The sequence below is a fragment of the Crocodylus siamensis genome, chromosome 5, assembly GCF_052110815.1.
Source record: "Crocodylus siamensis isolate JL-2025a chromosome 5, ASM5211081v1, whole genome shotgun sequence".
Lineage (NCBI taxonomy): Eukaryota > Metazoa > Chordata > Crocodylia > Crocodylidae > Crocodylus > Crocodylus siamensis.
Window position 1 is genome coordinate 154,579,475 of NC_143399.1, and position 23,132 is coordinate 154,602,606.

At 42.9% G+C, this 23,132-nt stretch overlaps 1 protein-coding gene across 1 annotated transcript in view; it reads left to right on the forward strand.

Moving 5' to 3' along the window:
• Positions 1-2,565: 2,565 nt before the first annotated feature.
• CDCA7L (cell division cycle associated 7 like) overlaps positions 2,566-23,132 on the forward strand; it is a 35,098-nt gene continuing 14,531 nt past the window's right edge. Inside the window, exons 1-5 of the mRNA XM_090046786.1 lie at positions 2,566-2,814; positions 13,588-13,728; positions 20,148-20,282; positions 21,285-21,641; positions 22,922-22,996. Coding sequence (XP_089902912.1) covers positions 2,791-2,814; positions 13,588-13,728; positions 20,148-20,282; positions 21,285-21,641; positions 22,922-22,996 — 732 coding nt within the window. The 5' untranslated portion in view covers positions 2,566-2,790. The remainder of the gene's footprint in view (positions 2,815-13,587; positions 13,729-20,147; positions 20,283-21,284; positions 21,642-22,921; positions 22,997-23,132) is intronic.

Genomic DNA, 23,132 nt, shown 5'->3' on the forward strand with positions numbered 1-23,132 from the left:
TCTCACCAGGGCAGCATGGAGCTTGCAGCAGCAAAAAGCTTCCCTGCCCAGCCATGCTGGGTTCTGCTCACTGGGCCACAGAGGCCTTGGGGGAGGGCACCAAGATGGAGAGCCCTAGACCCACAGTGGGCAGTCTTCATTCACTCCCATGAACAGGCTCAGCTCTGCCCATGCTCTCCTTGGGAGAGGGGATCTGGGCTCTGCACTCTGCTTTGCTGCAGCAGCTGCTGCCTCCTGCGGGCAGCAGCCGGTTCTTGGGTGCTACTGCAGGGGGGCAGGGGGCTGTGGACCTGGATCCCTGGCCCTGTAGCCCTGGCAGCTGGGGAACCCCTCTGGCAGGGCTGTGGGAGGTAGGGGGCTGTGGGTGCGGAGTGAGGGGCACCAGCAGGTGGCTGTGTTTTGGGAGTGAGGGGCCTGGACCTGCGTCCTGGTGAGCGAAGGGGGCAGGGGAACCTCAAGTTTTCCATGATAAAAAAATCCAAAATCAAATAGCAAAATGTATAGGTACTTAGAATGTATTTTATTATAATGATACAGGTACTGATAGACTTCCAAATTGCTTTAAAATTGTAAATATAACGATAAACCATTGTGTTCAGTTGGTACCTATATGTATAGCAGCATTTCATTTTAATTGCAGATTTCAGGTTGGGGGGGGGAGGGTTATTTGCAGAATTTGCGATTTTTAAACAGAGAAAACCAAGATCCCTGCTAATCAGTTTCACCTTTGGGTTCACTTGCTATAGCCCTATATTGCAGAAGTAGGACTAAAAAAAGATACAGGGATATTAATATAAAACTTTTAAAGATTAAAATGTTTTTATTCTCTACAAAACGTTATATAGTAACAAAGAATGTATTTTAAGGCCTGTTTCCTAAAAATACAAGTGTATACACCAGTGATTCTCAACCAGGATGCCACACAGTATTAGGATTGTTCATGTGTTAACCTAGGTTAGGCACAAGATAAACCCAGAAGTTTCAAATAGAAATCCATAGTTTCAAAAACATGCAGATGTGTTTTTGGTCTTCCTAAGTTCTTTGTGACAGAAGAATTGTTCTGTTATTCTTCTATACCCAAAAACCCCAAAATAAGTAAAAGCTAAGAGCTGGCATTTTCTTGAGTCTAAAAAGGTCTAAAATGGTTGAGAAGCACTGGTATGTACTCTACTTTCTATGTGAATCAAAATCAACACAGTTGCACTATACCTGTAAAATCGGGGCCTAACCCACCAGAGTCCTTTTAAATAGCACTGGCTACTTATTTTACTTTTATTTGTTGGGGGGCAGGGATAAGAAATGATGCTGGCTGTAGGCTAAGAAATAAAGACTTTTTTCATATTGGAATGTAATAGTTTCAGCTGCCTCTTTCTAAATGTAATTTAGGAGAACTGCCTAAACTGCAACCCCAACAAGAGCAGAGGATCCCCCGGCAGTGCATATCAGGGTGCTGTGTGGTATTCATACAGCATGTAGCCCATCAGGTGCAGTGGGGGCTGTGGTAGGAATCAGCTGGCTAGAGAGGCAGTTTCAAGACCCACCATTTCCCAGCCTCTGCCTTCCAACTCTTAAGCTCACCAAGAAGCTGTCTGGAAATGAAGAGCTGGCTGCTGGCTCTGAAAGGTCTGAGGCTGAGGTTTCGATCACCAACGTGGTGATCACTGGTGTCCTGCAGCCACAGATCTCTGCTTCCATTAACCAAGCTCCCCAACCAAAGGAAGCCTGATGAAGGGTGCTTGTGCCTGGAAGCTTGCAATTAAAGACTTTTTTTTGCAAATATCTTGTTGGTCTAATCATGAATATTGCGTGACTCCTGAGGCCAGGAAGGACATGGTGACCTCCCGCAGGCGGCCGCAGTAGCGGTGGTGTCAGTGGCAAGTAGGGAGCTTCTGCAGGCAGCTGCAGGGGTGTTTGTGGTGAGGTGGCCAATGCTAACCGGTGGCCACCTGCAGACACCACTGGCAGTGTCTGTGGCCAGTGGCAACTGCCCACAGATGCCACCGGTGGTGGAGGTGGCAGGGGAGGGGAGGTTGTGAGCAGTGACTCCCTGCAGGTGCCAATCTCAGGGGGTGCATGTGCACCCGCTACGCGTTGCCAATGGGTCTAATAAAAGATAGGGCTTGTCCTGATGACTTTTTCCAACCAAAGGAAGACACAGCAGCCCTCCTTGTCCAGGGGAAAAGCTTGTAAGAAAGGATGCCTCGGGGTTGAAACAACAAAAAAACCCAAACAACCCCCCTCCCAACGAAAAGGAAACCCACCCCCAACCTTCCTGCTTTTTATCGCCGTTTCCTAACTTTGGTAGCTGAATACTTAGGAAGCCTGAGGGGAAGAGGCATAGCCGGCAGGACGCTGGAGTGAGAGGAATGGACCCGAGCTGAGCGAACCCACACCCCGTCAGACGTGTGGGCCAGTCGGGGCAGGGAGCGGTTGTCTCCCGCGGCAGGTAGACGGAGAGGGAGCGGGGGGCTGAGGCCTGACTGGAAGAGCCACGCCAGTAGGACGAGCTGGGGGCCGCTGCGGGCACCGGAGGCAGGAGGCGGCGCCGAGGGAGCGGCCAGAGCCCGCAGCAGCGGCTCAGGTAGCGGCCGCCCCGCCCCGGGCAGACCCGGCCTCTCCCGCGCCCCGCCCCGGGCAGACGGACGCCGCGCGCAGGCCGGGAGGGGGCGCAGCGGACCCCGCGCAGCTGCGGGCGGAGCCGTGCGAGCGCCTAGGGGCCCCGTGCCGCCGCCGCCCGCAAGTCCCGGAGCAGCCGCGTTGTGGCGCCGAGCGGCCGGGCCGAGCTGGGCCATGGCCGCGCCGACCCGCGACCAGGTGAGGGGCTCGGGGCAGGCCGGGCCGCGCCGCGCCGCGCAGGGCCCCTCTGCCTTCCCGCCTAGCGCGGCCCGCAGCGGCTTTGGCGCCAACTGCAGCCTCGCTCCCGCGCGCCCGCCCGGCTCGCTGCCCACCACGTGCAGCGCGGCCGGGTCCTGTCCTGCCTTGCCCCGGGGCCGCCTCTCAGCCCCCCGGCTGCCTGCAGGGGCTCGCGGGCGGGCGGGGGGGGGTGGCCGCTGGTGCTTGGTGCTAAAGTGCTGTCTGTCCCGCTGATGGGCCGCGGTGTATCCTCACCCGCCCGCCTCCCTCCTTCCTCTTCCCTCTTCCCTCTCTCCGAGCAAAAACTGCAGGAAGTTTTTTCTGAGAAGTTTGAAAGACCGCCTCCGTTTGCTGTGGCCTGGAGCTGTGAGGGCGGGAGGCAACTTTTCCTCCCCTTCGGGGCAGTCTGGTCTCACTTTTGCCCGGACATAGCGTGTCTGTTTGACACTTAAATACAGATATATTCCGTTTGGGGTTTTTTTTGGACATCTCAGATTTGAAGTAAAAGCCAGAGTCCTTCTGGTGCACAACTCGGGAGCCTGAGTGGCTGGCAAAGGAAATGTGGCAGGAGCCATGCTCCACCCCCTCCATCCTGCTGCTGCTCAACAGGCTGCAAAAATCGGGGAAAAAAATCAAAACTGGGGGGTTTTAGAGCTACGTTTAAACCTATGCTCTTGCATGTCAAAAAGTAAAACATTCTCCCCCCATCACACCCATGGTACTGATGTGAGCTTAGGGCCTGCAAATAAAGTATTTAACTCATGTGGTGAAGTGCCCTTCCTCGACCTTTTGTGCTGTATGTCGTTGGGGAAGACAGTGTTACTGCCCCTTATACTTTGCCTCTCTGTGGAGTGGTCAAGAGGGCTTTCATTGTAATTTGGATTTGGTAAAAGCATGCTGCAGCAGTAGATGCTATCATGGTTTTAACAAATCCAAAGACGTTGGGTAGGAATTACCAGAGTCACTGCTTTGCAAAAGGCCATCTTTTGAAAAGAGGTTCTGGGAAGGCTCAACTTGTAACACTTTTAATAGTAATGATAATTCTCTTCTTCTGTCTCTCCTCACTTATGGACAAGCTGTTAGTTTGGACCCAGGTTCTGCAGACACCTGTAACTTCAAGTCTCTGTAAATGCTGGGAGAATTGAGGCCTTGGGAATAGGTGTGTTGGTTCAGTTTGACATTGCGCGAGGCTGTTGAGCTTCACTTGCTTCAGATGACATTGCGCGAGGCTACTTGGGCATGCAGAGTTACTTGTTTAAGTGTTTGCCAAATCACAACCTCCTCAAAGCGTTGTTGCAGGATTGTACCCTCGTGTCATGACACCAGTCAGAGCTAGTTATAGTGGCTCTAACTTAAGTTATGGGTAGCTTTATGCGGTTTGCAGTTGAACACGGAGTAGTGCCCTTTTATGGAACATTTCAGATGTTAAAATAGCACATTGACTTGCATGCTTACTGAAGCCTGGTGGACAGCTCTGTGTCTGGTTCTGCTATAGCAGTATAACCATCCCTGTCTATAAAGTGACATAGCAGTATTACTAGGGATGCTGTGAGGCTATTGGTGCTTGCAAAACATTTTGAGATGTTTTGGCCAAAAACATTTAATGGAAGTGCAAAGTATTTACAATGCCTGGTGTTACAATGGGGGAGCATTTTTACCTGAAGGAAAGCATTTTTTTCTATAAAATTAAATGCTGATACATAAATGTAGACTTTCAAGGGGAAGTGAAAGGGAGAGAAAATAGCTATCTTTTCTAATCTTCCTCTTCATTCTCATGGGAGTTCTTGGGGGGGTTTTGATGGGAGCAAAAGAGACTGCAGTTCTGCCCTCTGTCTTGTGTATTCCTTCTTCCTGTAGAGCTGATAGCAATGTTATTTCCTGCTGAGCCTCATGGAGCCAATACCTTCAGGATTTTAAATGTGTCCCAGAGCTTCCTTGTCTGCAGGTGCAAAGGTTTTAAACTAGTTTGATAAGATACTCATGATATACTGTGGACAATTACTAGCCAAGTTGATAATCATAAACTACTTTAGTCACAATACCTACTTGGTTTTCTAGGTGTTTCAGTTGGCAGACAATACAATTTATGCACTCTTTGGCAAAGATAGGAATATGTTAGTCTGGTCCCAGTTCTATAGAAGTCTTCAGGGTAAAATTGGAGTTATATGAAAGCAAATGTTGCTTTTTACATGTACTTCACCTATGGGGCCTGGTATGAATGTCAGATATGGCAGAAATCCAGGCATTTGAAGTTTTAAAACTGGCATTTACTAATTAACTGAAATTTTGCCACAAAAACGCAGCCATAAAATCCTAAGGTTCCAGGTCTGCAAGTGATTTCATACAGATAAACCCATGTGCTTGCATGAAACTCTTTTGAAGTCAGTAATTGAGCAGAGTCACTCGCACAATTTATGTTGAAGTTGTTTCTGTACTACAGTAGTTTATATGGTGGCAAACTCAGGATGCAGTGGCATCATACATGTATGCTGTTTGGAAAACCAAGATTCAGGAATAGGTTAGAGACCTCAAATAAGACAAGCGTTCTTAATTCAGGCAAAATCATCTAAGTAACTAGCAATAGCTAGTCAGGGCAGGTAGAGCAGTTAAGGTATTTGTTTATATATCGAGAGGTATGAGAGAGCCTTTCCCTTTTGATACAGCATCTGTGAATGAAATTTCGTTATTCAGACACATTCAGATAGTGCTGGACATGCCAATAGATTTACTTGGACCACTCTACATTATGATTTTAAATGAATTTACTTTGCTTTAACATTTCCTTCAGTCAGGATTATTTGGTTTGACTAACACAAACACATTTCCGTGAGGTAAGCTAGGGTTTGAATTCAGCATCCGCTGTCTGTTTCATGGTAACTGCTTGCTGTGATAATTGAGAGTCAGGCTACCTTGGCTTTACCTTAGGGTCACAGCATCCATGCAGGAAGTTATGGAGGAGAAGCTAATGGACTGTAAGTTCACATCCTAGCTTACTTCACTGTAATTTTTATGTATTTTTCTATGTTCAGGCCCTAAAAAATGGAGGCTTCAGGTCAACTGATATGTGTGTCCACATACAGATTTGCAGAGGTTGTTGAACACCATAAAAATTAATAGCATCTTCCTAGATATGCCAGTTTAAATAAAAGGACGTCTTCTTAATTTTTAAATGCAGTACAACCTCATTATAATAAACCCTGTTCATAACAAGCGCTTTCTTTTAACATTCCCACCAGCAGGAACTGATAACTTTTCCCATTATTATGGCATAACCCTAGTATAGCAAACACCCTTTTTTAAATGCCCTGTCTTCCTGGTTGGTTGTGAGGTTGTACTGTAAATGCACCAAGAATAGATTCAGGCTCAGCTCTTCAGTTCTCTTTCCCAGATTTTGTATTCGGGTTTCTTGAGGGTTTGTTTTGATTTGATTTCCTGTTGTCTAAAGGTCCTAAACAAACAAGGAAACAGAATGAATTTACAGCAAAAACAGTGAAATTGACTGTTTACTGTATCAAAAACTGCAAAAATAAAGAAGAGGTTGCTTTCAATTATATAATAGGCATCTTTTTCTGTGGACGAGCATGCGGTCACAGGTAGCATATGGCTGATACTGATTTATTAAAACTTTTTAAATATAACTTGCATACATATTTAATAAAACAGGTGGACTATGTATTATTTTTTCAAGATTTCCACTGAATAGGGCTCAGATGTAAACAATGTACATCTCTTTAAATGGTCCAGCCCTTCATAACAGAGCTGCAGAATTGTAAGCCATATTTCATTTTGTCTTTCTCACATTGGCCAAGCTGACCATTAAATTCTTACCTCAAAATTTTTACTATTGATGAAGCAAAATTGTAAGGAGCCCACTTGGGTATGTGGTTCGTTTTTATTTGCTGTCAAGGCAAGTGTAATATGTAAGGATTATAGTAAGAAAAATCTTGTTTTGACTTGTTGAAGCACCAGATGTCATCTATTTTCTCCATTGGTCTTGTATTGAATACAAAGATGTCACTAAAACTATGAGTTTTCTTACTTTTGATGTAGTTTTAATGCCCCGCTTAAGCTGGGGGGAATGTTAAAATCCCCCATTCCCCCTTTTGTCATTCTCAAACGTCCTTTACTATAGGATCAAAAGGATTTGCATGATTACAAACAAGCCAGATCCTGTCAGTTACACCAATGCAATGCTGTTAATTCTATTGTGTGTATGTTTCATCTACTTTAGCTACACTTAGAATTACTGATCTCAGCTTTCTTGAAGAAGATGCATAAGGTATTTTTATTTCCAATTTAGAGATGGGGAAACTGGGGGTAGTGTTATGTACATGTGTGCTTTGGACATGCTTTCAAGAATGAGACAAACACATTATTCTCAATGTATTTGGCTAAACCCCATGACCAGCAGATGTTAGATGAAGGATTAAAAGGACTCTTCTTTGCACATTCAAGAATGAGACAAAAAGTGAGGGACTGATATAGGAATATAGCCAGGGAAGTCTATCAGGCCCAGTCTCCTTTGTTTGCAGCAACTGTCCAAAAGGGTCTACAAGAGTATCTACTTGGGCTCTTCTTCTGTGTTGCAGTCCAAAAGCACTTGATAAAAGAAAGCATGTTTTGTGCCACAGGAAGTGAGTACGAAAGACGGAAGATGGCACCACTGCAGAATTTGCTAGGTAAACTATGCTGCTTAGATGATCAAAAGAAGTGAACCGTGCCACGTGCTGCAAAGTGAATGCAGTGGTTTTTGCCAGGCTTATCTGGGGGAAAATGACTTCCTGGCCTTGCACCTACTCCAGAGACACCTGTATCTTCTTATCATACAGTCCCTTCCATAAACTTACCAAATTCCATTGTGGAGGAATTTTGGTCCTTTGCCCACTTTGCTTTGTTTGGATACCGTTGAACTTCACTCGCCTAATGATTGGAAACCTTTCAAATTCCAATCTAAATTTGTTTGTATCCATTTGATCTTGTATCCCCACATGATCCTGTTTTTTCACTTAAATAGTTCTTCTCCTTTCCTGATATTCACCCCTATGAACTTGTAAAGAGTAATCATATACTCTCTGGGCTTTCATTTTTTCCAAACTAAACAAGCCAAGCTCTGCTGATCTCCTCTAATAAGAAAAGTTCTCTGTTCCTCTAATCTGGTAGCCCTTCTCAGCATTTGTTTCAGTTTAAATTAATCTTTTGTAACACAGGGGACAAGCGCTGTGAACATTATTCTGAATGGGGTCTTACTAGTGTAGTGATGCTAGCATTTCATATATTTGAAAAAATACCATGCACAGAATTGCATTAGCCTTTACTATGATGGCTTATGGTCATACGACCAGTTTTTCTCTTCTTCTGGCATCTCCCCATTTTATAGCATAAACTTCTGCTACCAGCCCCTTAGTGCATAATTTTGCACTTAATACTCATGAACTTCATGTCATTACTATTATTCCACTCACAAGATTATCTGAATTTGCTCATATGATTATCCAGTCCTCCCTTCTGTTGGCTAAGCCACCCTTTTCCCTGTTATCCATGCTATATGCATAGATTTTGATTTTGTGTCCTGGTCTGTGATGAAAACATTAAACAGGATGGGCCTCAAAACTGTTCCCTCAGGCACACCCGTAGTAACTAACCTCTTTCCAATCAGATGAAAAAGGTTATATTGAAAGGGGAGTTATCTGCTTTTCAGACACCTGCTTCTCCACGTTACAACTACAGTTTATGTCCCCGTCTTTTCCATTTTAGTTAATAATTTGACATAAGTATCAAATACTTTGCAACTACTTTGCTAGAGATTAGGTCCACTACACTGCCCTTATCTAAGGATATTACTTTGCGATTCTAACAACCCAGTTAATGTAGTCATTCTGGAAATTGCATGTAGGGGAACCATTTAAGGTGGAGGTTATGGGTTGTGTTTGCTTGTTTTCTGTCTTTGAAAAGACCCTAGAAATTCTGGGTGTTCAGTGGCTGTAAAATACTAAATACAAATATGAATCTTAAAATGCTATCAGAGATGATCTGAAGAGATGATGTTCAGATTTGGATTCGGTTTTAGGGTAGTGTTCCATTCCAAGCCAGTGTTTAAAAGGTTTTGTGTTAAAAGCTTTTCCTGCATTTTCAGCATTTGCGTTTTTGTAACTAATGTCCTTGAAAGAAAATATTTGGTTAGATCTCTGGTGCATTCCTGCAGACTTATGTCACTTAACCCAGTGGTTCTCAACCTTTTTTGTACCCAGATCCATTTGTAAACATCGATGGCCAGTGGCCCTTGCTCCCAAGCCCCAGCCCTCCAGTGTGTGGGGCATGGGGAGCTCCAAGCAGCCCCTTGCAGGCTGGAAGTCTGACAGCTTGCAAGGGAAAAGCCACCTTTCCCCTACATCTTGTTCCTTTAAAGAAGAACCCATTTTTGAAGTTTGTTGATCCATTTTAAAGTTTGTTTGTAACCCTTTCATATATTCTTGTGACCTAGTTTTGGGTTGCGACCTCCAGTTTGAGAAATGCTGACTTAAACCACCTGCTGTAATTCTGCTTGAGTAAATTTTGAATGTTTAGTGCCTTCCCCCTCCCCCACCTTACTTTTTCCCACTGGCATCTCATGAACATTTTACAGACTTTCTGTGGTGTACAAGTACATTGGTTATGCAGCTCTATCTTAATTTTTTTGTAGGCAGAAAGCTACAAAAACTGTCAGATGCTTTTTCATAGCCTCTGATGAAGTAGATTGTTGCCTACAAAAGCTCATGCTTCTGAACCAGTTAGTCTGTAGTCTGCCACCTTGGCCTGATTTCAGACTTACATGACTAACCACCTCTGATATCAACAGAGCAACATCAGGAATGAACTAGCAATAGTGTCTTCTGTATTAATTCTGTAACATTGTTGAAGTTGTTCACCCTGCCCTTCCAACTGTCTGTGAAAGCTCATGCCTCTCTGACCTAGTTAGTTGCTAAGGTTCCACCCCGCTCCTACCTTTTGTCTGTTGATATCTGCTGGATTCAGGCGAGGAATAAATTCGGCTTGTCCCAGGTCTTGGAATGTTGGAATAAATAAGCTAGCCTGTGAGAAGTGAGCAAATATGCGAGCTTTTTGCCTGCAGCACATCTGAGCTTTACCTATATTGTTTGATAGACAGACCATCTAGGTGTTGTTACACTTAGGTAAATTGCCAAAGGGTTCGTTTCCTCTCTGTGGTGCTTAAAAAGTCTGCTTTTTACTTTTGTGTGTATAAAAGTTAATATTTTTCCCTTATAACTTATAATTGTTGAGGCTTTTTTAAACACCGGCACAATCTGATAGTTCATTATGCACCCTACAGTTCTATTCTTTTACCCAAATTCTGTGCAGCTTTAAGGAGCTGTTTGAGACTCAACTTGTGTTGGTCACATTGCTCAGTTCCATTCAGGGAGCAGGGGCTTTGAGACCTGACACAGCTATGCCGCACAAAGAGTTTTTATAACATTGGGAAAAACAGCAGTTGATGCATTTAAAATTTCTGCTTAGAAGCTAACAAAGTGTAAAATTGATGAGCTGTAATTACACCAAGTTTCGCAACCCATTGTTTCCATCCCTTCTCTCTGTGCCCCGAAATCATCTTTTTTTTCCTTACAAATTGTGTGTGGGGTTTTCCTATTTTGGATTTTTGATTCATTTGGACCACAGGCTTTAAAAGAAATAATCAGTTGTGCATTGTGTCTAGACTGTTCAGTAGTTAGGCAGTAAATCATTGATGAACTGAACAGAATTACTTAAAGGAGATGGACAAGAAAATGACAAGTTCTTGGTGCCAGGAACACAACTTTTATGGTGCACTAGCGGGTGTCCTGTGCAAACTCATTGACTATGTCCACCTTATAAATCATGCCTTCTTTGCTATTCCTATTAAATTAAGCCATTTAGCCGGAATAGGGACTTCTGAACATTTTAATGAGACTCTTGAAAATCAGACAGGGGGAGGGGGTCACAAACTGAAAGTCTTTTGAAGTTCTGCAGCAAGTTACTTTAATCAGAGCCCCTCAGTATCTGGGAATGCATGGAGATGAAAAAAAGGTCCTCTACTGGGAAAGTATGTTTTTTTTTCTTTGTTCATAATCGGTAATTACACCCCCATAATGGCTCCTCTGGTGCAGATGTAGAAGTAATAGACGACGAAGAAGAAATTAGTTAGGCATACAGTAATCGCAGCAGTGGCTAGCTCAGCTGTACAATAGCACAAGAACTAATGCAGTTGCTTTAGTTGCTTTTGGAAGCAATTTATTCATAGCAACAAGGCTCACAGCTCCTTGTATGTTTTTCCATTAAGTCATTAAAATGTATAATGCTCCATTTTTAACCCTTGTCTGTGCTGAGTGAAGAAATTCCTTCGCAGCAACAAAATGAAATTCTGACTACCCATCTGTAGGAATGGGATTGCATAGAAATCCAAAAGAATTCCAGCATACTCAGTGCTGTTCCAGCTGTGGTGCAGTGGATTGAGCTGTTTTATATCTTCCACCTATTTGGGGACTGATATGTATCTTGATTTAGCCACGGCAAATCAGTATTCTATCCATGGAAGTCAGTGGCATGAAATTAAAGATGTTAATATTAGACCTTTAGGTGCTTTTGTAGTAATTATTTGAGTGTGATCCATGCCTGCGAAAATGGTGTTTGGTCCTTTGAAGGAAGTAGAATTTGCTTGTATATTTTGTTGAGTTTAGAAAATGTCATCTGCCTTTTGGAAAGACTTTGTTCTTGACACAGATAAAAGATGCAGAAATTGCATGTTGTTTGAGGTGGTGTAGGCGTGCTTTGTTTTTTGTCTGTTAATGGTGGTAATACTGTGGTGTTCTGCATGTCAAGAGTTTACTTTGGAGACATTCTCTTACCGTATACAGGCTCGTGAACCTTTGTCTAAGACCACATCATTCTCATCAGTGAGCTGTGGGGCTCTCTTGCATATCCTTGCAATTTGATCAATTGCAGTGGTTGTGGTGTGTGTAGAGTGCAGAATGCAGAGAAGTGAGTACTGTGCTTGAGAGAAGTTTGCCTGAAGTGCCTCAGAGCTGCAGTAAATACCCAGTCCCAAATTCTGTTAACTGCTCTGTGCAGAAAGAGAAGTTTTTTTAACCATGTATATGCCATTTTTGACACTTGTACACTGTTTACAATTCTGTTTCTGGTATAGTGTGGATACGCAAGTTTCAACACAGCTACTGCTCAGTAGGCTAAGCACTGGCTGGACCAGTACTCATGTATAGGGATACACATGTATATCAAGTGTGCATGCTTCTAAGTCTGTGGCAAACCCCATGACTAACAGGTGTTGGATACAGGAGCAAGAGGACTCTTCTGGGTCAAAGCTCCAGTAGCTGAGTGGTTAGGGCACTTGTCCAGGAAGTAGGAAAATTAGGTTCTAGGTCCCCCTTCACCTAGAAGGGGTTTGAACCTGTCCCTCTGACTCCCAGAACAGTGCTCTAACCTTTTGTGCCACAGGTTAGGTATTATTCAGTCCCCTTTTTTGTTTTTTTTCTGGGACTTACATTCAGGTACGTGGCTAGTGTACAGGTTACTGAGCATGTACAGTAGCCTTGTATAAGCTTATGTGTCCACATAAGAATTGCAAATTGTGTGTAAGTGTCAAAAATGCCTCTTACACAGCTGGAAAAGTGCCATTGAGGTTCATAAAGAGAAATAGAATTCTGACCCTGGTCATTGGTGAACCATTTAGGCACTGGAGTGAATGCACTCCAGCTGAGCAATTATTTCCAAAAATATTCTCCCATTTAAATGCTTCTAATCTGGGATCAATGTAGAAGCATATATTCTGAAGCACCAGGGTAGGAAAATAGTATCAAATAGACTGATCTGAGTAACACAAGACACCCTTTACCCCAGTTTCTAAGGTTAAGGCAAGTGCAGTGCAGGTTTATTTGGAATGTTCGATATAATGTCACAAAGATGCAGCCGTTGGTGTTGGTGGCCAAGGCTTCCTTAGTATTAGGGTTTTGACTTTGAAGTCTGCTCCTTGCAGAAGTGTTATTAAATGCAATTCTGATTACTTCTGGAGAGATCTGCAAGATGTCTCTTCCCATGTTTTCTCAGCTGATTGAATCTTGGGTTTCTATTAGATGGTTTTTCTTTGCAAGACTTTTATAGTGAGGGACATCCAGTAAATGAGTCTTATTAATTACAGTTTTAAAATAGCAAACTAATGTTATAGTTGCTTTAAAATATAAGTACACACAATATAGTTTCTTTATACAGATAGACCGTTTTGAAATTAATGAAATCTTTGTGACTTCATTTCTGAACCATTGGTGTTTCATTGGATTGAACGTGGTAGTGATTTTGATATATGTTATGATATATGTATTTTGATATATATTTCTCGTAGTGTGCTCCTATAAAAAAAATCCTTGTTCCCAGTCCTGCAAGCACTTGTGTTTATGCTTAATCTGTGCTTCCATGAGCTGCTTTATTGTATGAGTTTAAATACTTGCATAAACCTTCATAGGATTGTGTATATATGAAATATATGTATATATATGAAAATAACAAACACTGCGTTTTTTGGAGTTGGCTTACTGAGAGAGAGTTCTGCTGCGCATGCACTGTATAATGTATACTAGTAACTGAATAAGTGTGTGACAGATTAATAAGGGGCTGTTATTCCCATGAAAGTATTTAGTAAATGATTATTGCAGTGACTGACCTTATATTTATTTTATTTCGAATTGAAAACAGATACCCAAGGAAGTGGCTGACATTTTTAATGCCCCCAGTGATGATGAAGACTTTCTTGGGTTTGGACATGATGATCCTAGGCAAATGATGTCATCAGAGGACGGCTGTAATAGTTTTGATTCATTGGGGTCTGGAAAAAAGGTAGGAACATTTTATTGTGATCCTAGGATATTGGTTTGGAACAGTATAGTTTCTTAGAATCTGTTTTGGCACAAAATTGATCTCAACTCCTGGCAGAAACCAAAATCTATAATCCTAGGAGCAAACAAGCTTAAATCCATTTTCACCCCTAGTCACTTTTAATGAACTTTGAAAAAATGGCTTGCATAATGAAATCCATTTTTCTTTTTGCATCAGGAAAGAACCTAAAGTGAGTTTAGAATTTGCTCTGTTTAACTCTCTCACATAGCCACATATCTTATAAGCTATCACTGAGTTGCTTTTTCCTCTCGTGTGTACTAACAGGAGTCAGTTGCATCTCTGCAGTGTTGAAGTGTGATTTTGTTGGAGCTTTGCACCTTCAGCTGCTATTTCAGTACCACAGTCCTAGCTGTTATTTTAGTTACTTTGCTCTGTAAAAACTACCAGGTCTAACAGCAAGAACCATTCAGAGATGATTCAGCAGCCAAATAGCCAGCCAGCACAGTGGCTTGATTTATAATTGATATTGTTAATTCTTTGAATTGGCAGTTTAGTAGTGGCCAGAAGTGGGGGATACCAGGAGAGGAAGGGAATAGGACATTGGCCCTTTTGGAGGGCCAATAGGACACATTGGCCTTGGAAAAGGGCCAACGTGGTCCCTATTTTCAAGAATGGGAGGAAGGAGGATCCAGGCAACTATAGGCCAGTCAGTCTCACCTCCATCCTTGGCAAAGTCTTTGAAAAGATTATTAAGGCTCATATATGTGAGAGCCCAGCATGAAAAATTATGCTGAGGGGAAACCAGCACAGGTTTGTAGCAGGTAGATCATGCCTAACTAATCTATTCTCTTTTTATGACCAGGTTACAAAACACCTGAACACAGTAGGGGTTGACATCATTTACTTAGACTTCAGGAAGGCCTTCGATATGGTATCCCACCCCATACTGGTGAACAAGTTAAGAGGCTGTGACCTGGATGATTACACAGTCCGGTGGGTGGCAAATTGGCTAGAGGGTTGTACCCAAAGAATGGTAGTGGATGGGTCGGTATCAACCTGGAAGGGTGTGGGTAGGGTCCCACAGGCTCGGTCTTTGGACCGATACTCTTCAATGTCTTCATCAGTGACTTGTCCAAGTTTGTGGATGATACAAAACTGTGGAAAGAAGCAGACACACCGGAGGGCAGGGAGCAACTACAGGCAGACCTGGACGGGTTAGACAAATGGGCAGAAAACAACAGAATACAATTTAGCAAGGCGAAATGCAAAGTGCTGCACCTAGGGAGGAAAAATGTCCAGTACACCTGCTGCCTAGGAAATGACTTGCTTGGTAGCACAGAAGCGGAAAGGGATCTCAGAGTCCTAGTGGACTCCAAGATGAACATGAGTCATCAGTATGATGAACTCATTAGAAAAGCTAACTGCACTTTTATCATGCATCGGCAGATACATGACAAACAGAACCAAGGTGGTGATACTTCCCCTCTATCCGGCACTGGTCAGACCACAGTTGGAATACTGCGTGCAGTTGTGGGCGCTGCACTTCAAGAGGAATGTGGATAACTTGAAGAAGGTCCAGAGAAAGTCCACTCGTATGGTTAAGGGCTTGCAGGCCAAGCCCTATGAGGAGAGACTAGGGCACCTGGACCTCTTTAGCCTCCGCAAGAGAAGGTTGAGAGGCGACCTTGTGGCTGCCCAAAAATTCATCATGGGGGCACAGAAGGGAATTGGTGAGGCTTTACTCACCAAGGCATCCCTGGGGCTTATAAGACATAATGGCCATAAGCTAGGAGAGAGCAGATTTAGACTGGACATTGTGAGGAACTTCTTCAGTTAGAATGGCCAAAATCTGGAATGGGCTTCCAAGGGAGGCAGTGTTCTCCCCTACCATGGGGGACTTCAAGAGGAGGTTAGATGAGCATCTGGCTGGGGTCATCTGAACCCAGCACTCTTTCCTGCCTATGCAGGGGATCAGACTCGATGATCTATTGAGGTCCCTTCTGACCCTAACATCTATGAATCTATGACAGGGTGCTGGAAGGAGAGTTCAGAACAAGTATAAACACTTGGGTTATATGAGAGTGAGGCTTACAGGGCTGAGAGGTGATTAGTTTAAATGTATGTTGTAAGGATCATCAGTTTAATAGAGGAATTCAAGAGAGGGCTAGCACAGTGAAAGAGGAAAATAGTTTTTGTGCCAATGGTTTTAAGACTATATTTGGGAGGTTGGAGGAGGAGAGCTAGTTATAGAAAACATTAAGAAATGACTAATACTTGGACAAGAGGCCTTAATAGCAAGCCTGGCTAAAAAGGAGTAGATATTATTTTTTGTTTCTAAGCACAGAACTAAGAAAACAGATGCTGAGGACAAAGAGAGAGTAAGTAGTATCAAATACAAGGGTAGAGTTTGGGAAAGATACTGGAGTTTTCAGTGATGATAGGAAAAAGGACAGTAGACCGGTATGTGGAAGAAAAGATGTCTGTTGGGTTTTTTTGTTTGTTTGTTTTTTATTTTTTTGGGAGGCTGATCTGGAGACAGCTGATGTGAGACATTTCTAGAGGGCAGGAAGGAAATGAGAAGGTAGTTTAGTGGGAATTCATTTAATGATGTAGCTGACAGAGAGAGAATGTATATATGAGCGAAGGGGTGGAACAGGTATAGGATACAGTCCCGAGAGTTGCTAGCACAGCTCTAAGGGAAGAATATGGAATAAATGAACATCAGGGATGTGGCAATGTGTAGGGGATACACGGGGGTGCATGTGCACCCCCTGACAGCCAGCATTTCCTGCTTATGTGACAGGGGAGGAGAGGGAGGCAGGAGCATTGGTGTCTCCCCTGAGAGCGCTGGTCGGGGAGTGGAGGTCCCAGGAGACGCGATCCCCACGTTCCCCCCCGCAGCCGGTCACACCAACCAGTAAAAGCCAGTGAGTCAGTGTGATCAGCTGTGGGGAGGCCCCCCCAACCCCGGTCGGCACGATCAGTAGTGTCTAGCCACTGGGGGGGCAAGTGTTCCCCCTGACTCAGGAGGCACCAGTTGCCTATGTCAGGGAAGGTAGTGAAAGAGTAGCCCTTTAGCAAGGAGGGAGGAAAAACAGTCCTCTGTAGTTTTTAATCTCTTTAGCTTAACACTTTTGAAGTTTAGTGAGATGTAGGGTGTAACATGTTTGGAGTGTATTCAGTATAGTGGTATTGTGTATGAGACTTCTTTGTTCAGTTAAGGTGACCCAATTTAAAACTGTACCCCTCAGAATCTAGAGCTCCTGATGGCAAGATCACTGTTGTTGAAGGTAGCAATCAGGAAAAATAAAAAAAAAATCTTAATGCTCTTATGACTTGGGGTGGAAAAATAATCTTTGGAAGGTCTGTCTTAGAGGACTGTAAAGTATGGAAGCAGGGGCTTGGTCAATGGTAGGGGGAATGGTCAGTTTAAAAAAAAACAGTTTTTTCTAAATCACTTTTGTTGGCCTTGTTTCTTAACAGTCTTAGTGGTATCTTTTTAAAAGAAGAGATTTATGGAGCAACATTTCCAGGTTTTGTTCCTTACACTGAGTTACTGGTGCAGAGAAATGAGTGATATAGTGCTGTGGTAGGAAACCTTTTTTTACTGTGGTTTGGACCCCCTCAGGTCAGAGGAAGGTGGGTGCTGGGGCCTGCTTGCAGCTGGGGCTTCCCTCTGTGGTGACACAGGATGAGCTCCTGTGGCTGAAGCCCCTCTGCTGCCAAACACTGCTGAATCCCTACATCCACAGGCCAGATCCAGCCTGGAGACTGCAGATTGCTGACTCCTGGTTCCGCCTGATTCAGATTTGGATTATATTCCTGGCTTTGCCCCTTGCTAGCAAGTGACTGTGAGCACATGTGCACAGCACAAAGCAGTACTGGGCGGAGGTGCCTTGAAGCAGCTATGAATGGGTTAGCTTGTATACATATATGGAAGTCTATGCAGAGCAAGGCAGCAGTGCCCAAGCTTCTCCACACATGCTGGCTCTAGAACCGAAAGTATTGTAGTTGCATTAACATCGCACTGTGCCTGAGCTAGTTGATTCTGGTGAGGGCGCTTTAGCCTGTTTCTCGGGCTACACCAGCTCAGTTTCCTGTTCTAGATTGAGCTCAAGTAGCTCTACAGAGTGTCACCTTGTGCCTCATGAACATATCTGTTGCCTCTATGGATAGTTTTGTTATCTGTAAACTGGGGATATTGCATTCTAGTGACACATTTGATTATACATTTTATATTTTGTAAGATGTGTAGAGATCAACTGGTGAGGAGCAAGCTGAAAAAGCTAGATATTTTTATTAACTCAACATGAGATTCTGGGAAATTCCAGTTTTCCTTTCATAAGCATGATATCTTGTCAGAATTTGCAACTAGCACTTTGTTTGTCTTGCCTCTTTCTGATTCTCTGTTGCTTGGTTCTCCTTGTTTCGTTTCTTAAATTGTGAATTATTTTAAATCCATGGTAATATTGATCCTGCTTCCATGGTCAATACAGTTAAAGGACAGATTCTTCCCTGAATTTTGCCTAATGTGACCCCCAAGCCCACACTGTGCGTTCTTTGCTATGAAGGACCATACACACTTGCTTTGAATGAGGCAGACCTACAGAAGAGGTATTCTGCTATGAAAGAAGAAATTGGTGGGAGGGAAAGAAAAGCTCTGTGATGGATGGAGAAAAGGGTAATGAATGGGAGGTGGAATATGGTATAAGCTGGGATAAGATTTGCACTTTACTAGTTCCCAGCAACTTAGAATACATAGTTTTGTAGATCTGTCTTCCTGGAAAACTTCCCATAATCTCTGTGCTTGTTTCATTTATACTAATTCCTTTTTCCCACGTGGTAAAATAACTGTTAGGGATACCTTTGTGTAGGCTGTGCCATACTTCACAGGTTTTGCATAGCATCAGACCTGGTTTGCTATTTTCAGTCACATTAATAGAGTTAGCAAATTGACAGTCTTTCTAGCTAGCACGGAAGTTTTTTGAAAGCACACAGTGTGCCCACAAACTTCAGCTTCTCTCACACTTTAAAGTAACTTCCCTTTTGTACATGTTCCTTTCTCAAGTAGCTGTACCACAGCTATCAACAAAAGAACAAAGTAATTTTTCTCAGAGAAAACTCATTCCAGTTACCCATAATAATTTGTTGGAGACATTTTAAACGTAAAGAAACAGTATATGCAATGATTTTTTCCCCTCTATTCCCCTGCAAGTTTTCCACTCATCTATTATATCTATTTTTCACCAGATATTATCTCAGCGTAAAGAAGTATATAATTAAAGTTGGGGAAGGGAGGAAATTAAAGGGAGAGAATAAAGATATTTAGCCAAGTGCAGTTGTATGAAAGGTCATTTCTGCATCTTGTGTGGGTGGAAGAAACAGCAAAGGAAAACCAGGGAAACAAACTATCTTGAGTAAGCATTGTTGACGTTTTAGTAGCACGCGTGTTGTGAGTTTGTGCTTGTCCCCTACTATGATCCAATCCTGTCTTTCAAGATAGCAACAAGGATAAGTTGCCAGCTGCTCTGCAGCTCTTTGTTTCTTTTACACCTTTCCCTTCCTTATTGCTGAAAATATATTTTTACTTTTTTATGTGTAGTAAACTCGTTATTCTTGAAGGTGACTCATAAAGGAAAAAAATTGGTCTTATGTCCTTGTTTCTTTTTTTTTTTTTTTTTAAGTTGGTATGCACCAAGCCCTGCAGGGTGTTGGGTGTTTTTTTTTTGTACAAAGTGTTTTTTTTTCTACTTGTTTTTAACACTAGAAATTTGGGCTTTATGGAGTCTGGAAGACTTTATGAAGATTGGAAGGCTAACCAGAATCACACCATAAAAACAGAGAGGGTAACATTTGAGTAGTTGGAAGGGGAGGTAATTTTTAGTTGCATGTTTATAGGCTTTTCATTTTTGTCATCACATATTTGACTTCAGTGATGCACCCAACACTAGGCATTGAAGAAGCCTGCACCCAACACTAGGCATTGAAGAAGCCTTTTGTTGAAGATTTGGTGCCTATTCCACTTCTATTAAAGTGAGAGTGAGAACAACATTCCTCTTCTGGGACACTTTTCCAACAAACCCATGGAAGATATTTCTGGTCTTTTTGAGGTCCCTCTCCCCCAGTTTTCTTCTAAACAAAATGCCCCTTCTTATAAAGTGACAAAAAATAAAATAATCCTTTACCAGTCACCTTTTAAAAGCGACACTGAGCTAGAAAGTTTCTATTTTTACATTTCAAATAACTGATAATACTGAAACCCAGTGCCATGGTTTGCTTTATTAGACTGGGACTTAATAGCTAGTGAGTAACTGATTAAAACTGAGCATTTCTGATTTTTGATTGGCAAAGCTGTGTAAATGCTTAGTGTATGGTTAACTGTTTCTTAGCTCTTGCATTTTCTGTATGCTTCTTAACAGAATGGTCATATTCCATCCAAGTACCTAACAGAGGAGCTGAGGAAGATTTTCACTGAAGACAGTGATTCAGAAACTGAAGTGTTTGAAGGCTTTTCTCCAAGCGAGCTGGATGCAGCCAACAAGAAAGCAATGATGGTAAAGAAAGCATTTTCACTGTTCAAAGAGAAACATACCTCTCTCTTCTCTCTGTGGATTCCTGTATTTATTCAGGTAGTGGAAATGCATAACTATGTCCCATATTTAGGATGCAGATAAATATGCATTGTGTGAAAACAATCCTAAATAGTCATCAACATAAAATCCTTTATTAATGTATTCTAAATAGAGGTCTACTCAACTAAAGGCAGCTGGCCAATTTTGCAGGCAGATTCTGGGGCTGGCTGCCATTTTCGTGGGCTTATTGTGGTGGGTCGTCCCCCCCCCAGTCACCTCTGGCGAAGGGGCTGGTGCTCCTGCCCCCCACCAATTGGTGGAGAGAGCTGTCTGTCATATGACTCTGCCCCTTGCTGCTGATTGCCTGAGGGTGCTCTTCACGTGGCCCTGCCCCTTACTGCTGATTGGTGGAGAGGGGCAGAACTGCATGACAGGCAGCCCGTGATGAGGGGTGGAGGCAGCAAGGCCTGCTAGCCTTCATGCCGGCAGCCTACTTTGTGTGAGGCTGTGCAGCCAGGGGACTGTTGGTTCCCACGGGGGAGCCAACTTTTTATGTTTAGTAAGTTCTTCCATCCCCCCAATTTCACAGAGTTTGCTCTAGAGTAGGTCCCTAATTATAAATCAGTGATGGACAATATCTTGGCATGCATGTAGCAGAATCCCCTCTAGGGCAGAATAGAAGGTTGGTTACTGATCACAGTGAATGACATTCATTCCTATATGGACAACTGACTCAAAGCCTTCCTGCTATGTAAGCCCTGTGCTCTCATGTGATATGTATTTGTGTGCTGGTCTCTGAGAGCTAAATGCTCTCAGATAAACAAATATTTTTAATATATTGGTTCAGAATGATAAATGCAGGAGGAAGTGTTTAGTTGTTCACGTGTCTGTTATGTAGAAATGATCTGTGCTGATAATGATTTCAAGTGGTCTTCCCCCATATCATGGCTGCTGGTGTAACTTGTTGATTCTCTCTGCTTTTAGCCAGTAGAATCAGATTTGAGTGATGAAGAGAATGATAATTTATCTTTACCGGGAAGCGAGGAGGAAGAGGAAGAGGAGAAGGTTTCTCCCAAGAGAAGAAGCTTTGGCCTTCGTGTGGCTTTTCAATTCCCCACAAGGAAGTCTTCCGAGAAGAAAATGCCCAAACCAACTTTTTCCAAATTACATTTGAAAGACAGTAAATCTCCTACAACTCTGGCAAGAGAGAAAAGTGCCAAGAGGTGGAAGAATTTAGAGGGCTCTGCTTCAGAGTCTGAGGAAGATGTTAAAGAGAAAAAGGAAGAAAGTTCTAGTGCTCTGCTTAAAAGAGCCATGAACATCAAAGAAAATAAAGCCATGGTAAGACCAAGGAGGCAAATACCAGTCCTCACTAAGGATATGCCTTCTCTGCAGAGCTAGTTTGAGTGACTGGCATCTGGGTGTGAGTATTCAGGTTGGCCCAGGTTGTGTGAGCAGTCACACTACAAAGTCATATTCAACTTGCTGCGACTTCACTGATACAGCATTCACCTATATATGCCACTAGGACTTTTGCAGCCATTGCCAGTGATGCTTTGTTGTGCAGTAATCTAAGCCACTCTGAATTGGCGCTTCTTGGGCACATGGGAGGAATTGGGTAAAGACACTGGAGAGCTGTTAGTCCTCAAATGGTATAGTATTCTAAATGCTATAGCTATACCATCTGATGCACACATTTGTGTATCTAAGAATGAGATCTCTGGAAGACAAACAGCTCCTGTTGAAGGCCTAAATGTGACTTCCATCAAAACTGCCAGTCAAGGTGATGTTTGAAGCCAGATGTACAAGATCCAGGACCTATATTTTGGTCTCCCTTATGGTACAACAGAAAGTCTTCACTGTGCCAGTGATATCACACTGGCCCTGATGTGTGGTGTTAGTAGCTTGGGAAGACCCAGGAGGCAAATGTGTATGGTTTTGGAAAGGAATGAAAAGCCTGATGAGCATAAGCCAGTTTCTCCCTGTTTTGGATCTCCTGAAGGTGTAAAACCACAGTGGAGCTCATGGTTGGTGCTGCATTGATGGAAGCTGATGAGCGTCCTCATTCAAAAGTGATAAAGAATGACTAAAAGAACATTTCTTTGCTTTCAAGTATCAGAACACACACAGGTGTCACTAGGTCTGTGTTGTCAAAATAAATTATAATATACTAGCAGTGTTGTGTTAGAAAGGTATGTGCCAAGATAGCCCACAAGAAACCTCTTACCTCATATAATCCTTTGAGGCATTTAGGTCTCCTCTTGTTGTCAGGGATTAACTCCCCCCATGTTAACTGCAAATTTCAGTCATTATTGGTCATGGATACTATAACCTCTATATAACACACTTCTGTGTTGCCACATTTGACAGCATTGGACGTGATTTTAACTGCACGACTTCAGTAAAAATCAGTGGGAGTCATAGAGCTAAAACCCTGTGAGGAGCTTTTGACTATTTAGGGGTAAATTGAGTGTTTAGAGAGAGGCTACTGATGCTGGGCTTTAACCTATTTAGAAATAACTCAGAGAGTATGTGTGAAAACAGCGTGGTAAGAACTGACTATGTTTAAATTTCTGCAAGTTTGTAATGAGATGTCAGTAAGATATCTTTGTTAATTTCAGCTTGCCCAGTTATTAGCAGAACTGAATTCCATACCTGAATTGTTTCCAGTGAAAACACCCGCCTCAACTCCTTCGGTAAGTTTCAGCATATGGTTATATATAATAAAAATAGTTGCTAAACTTGTTCAAGATGTGTTTTCTCATGAATGTTTTATCTGTATTTTTTGGTAATTTTATTTGTATTGACCTGCTACTAGTATATATGAAAAGA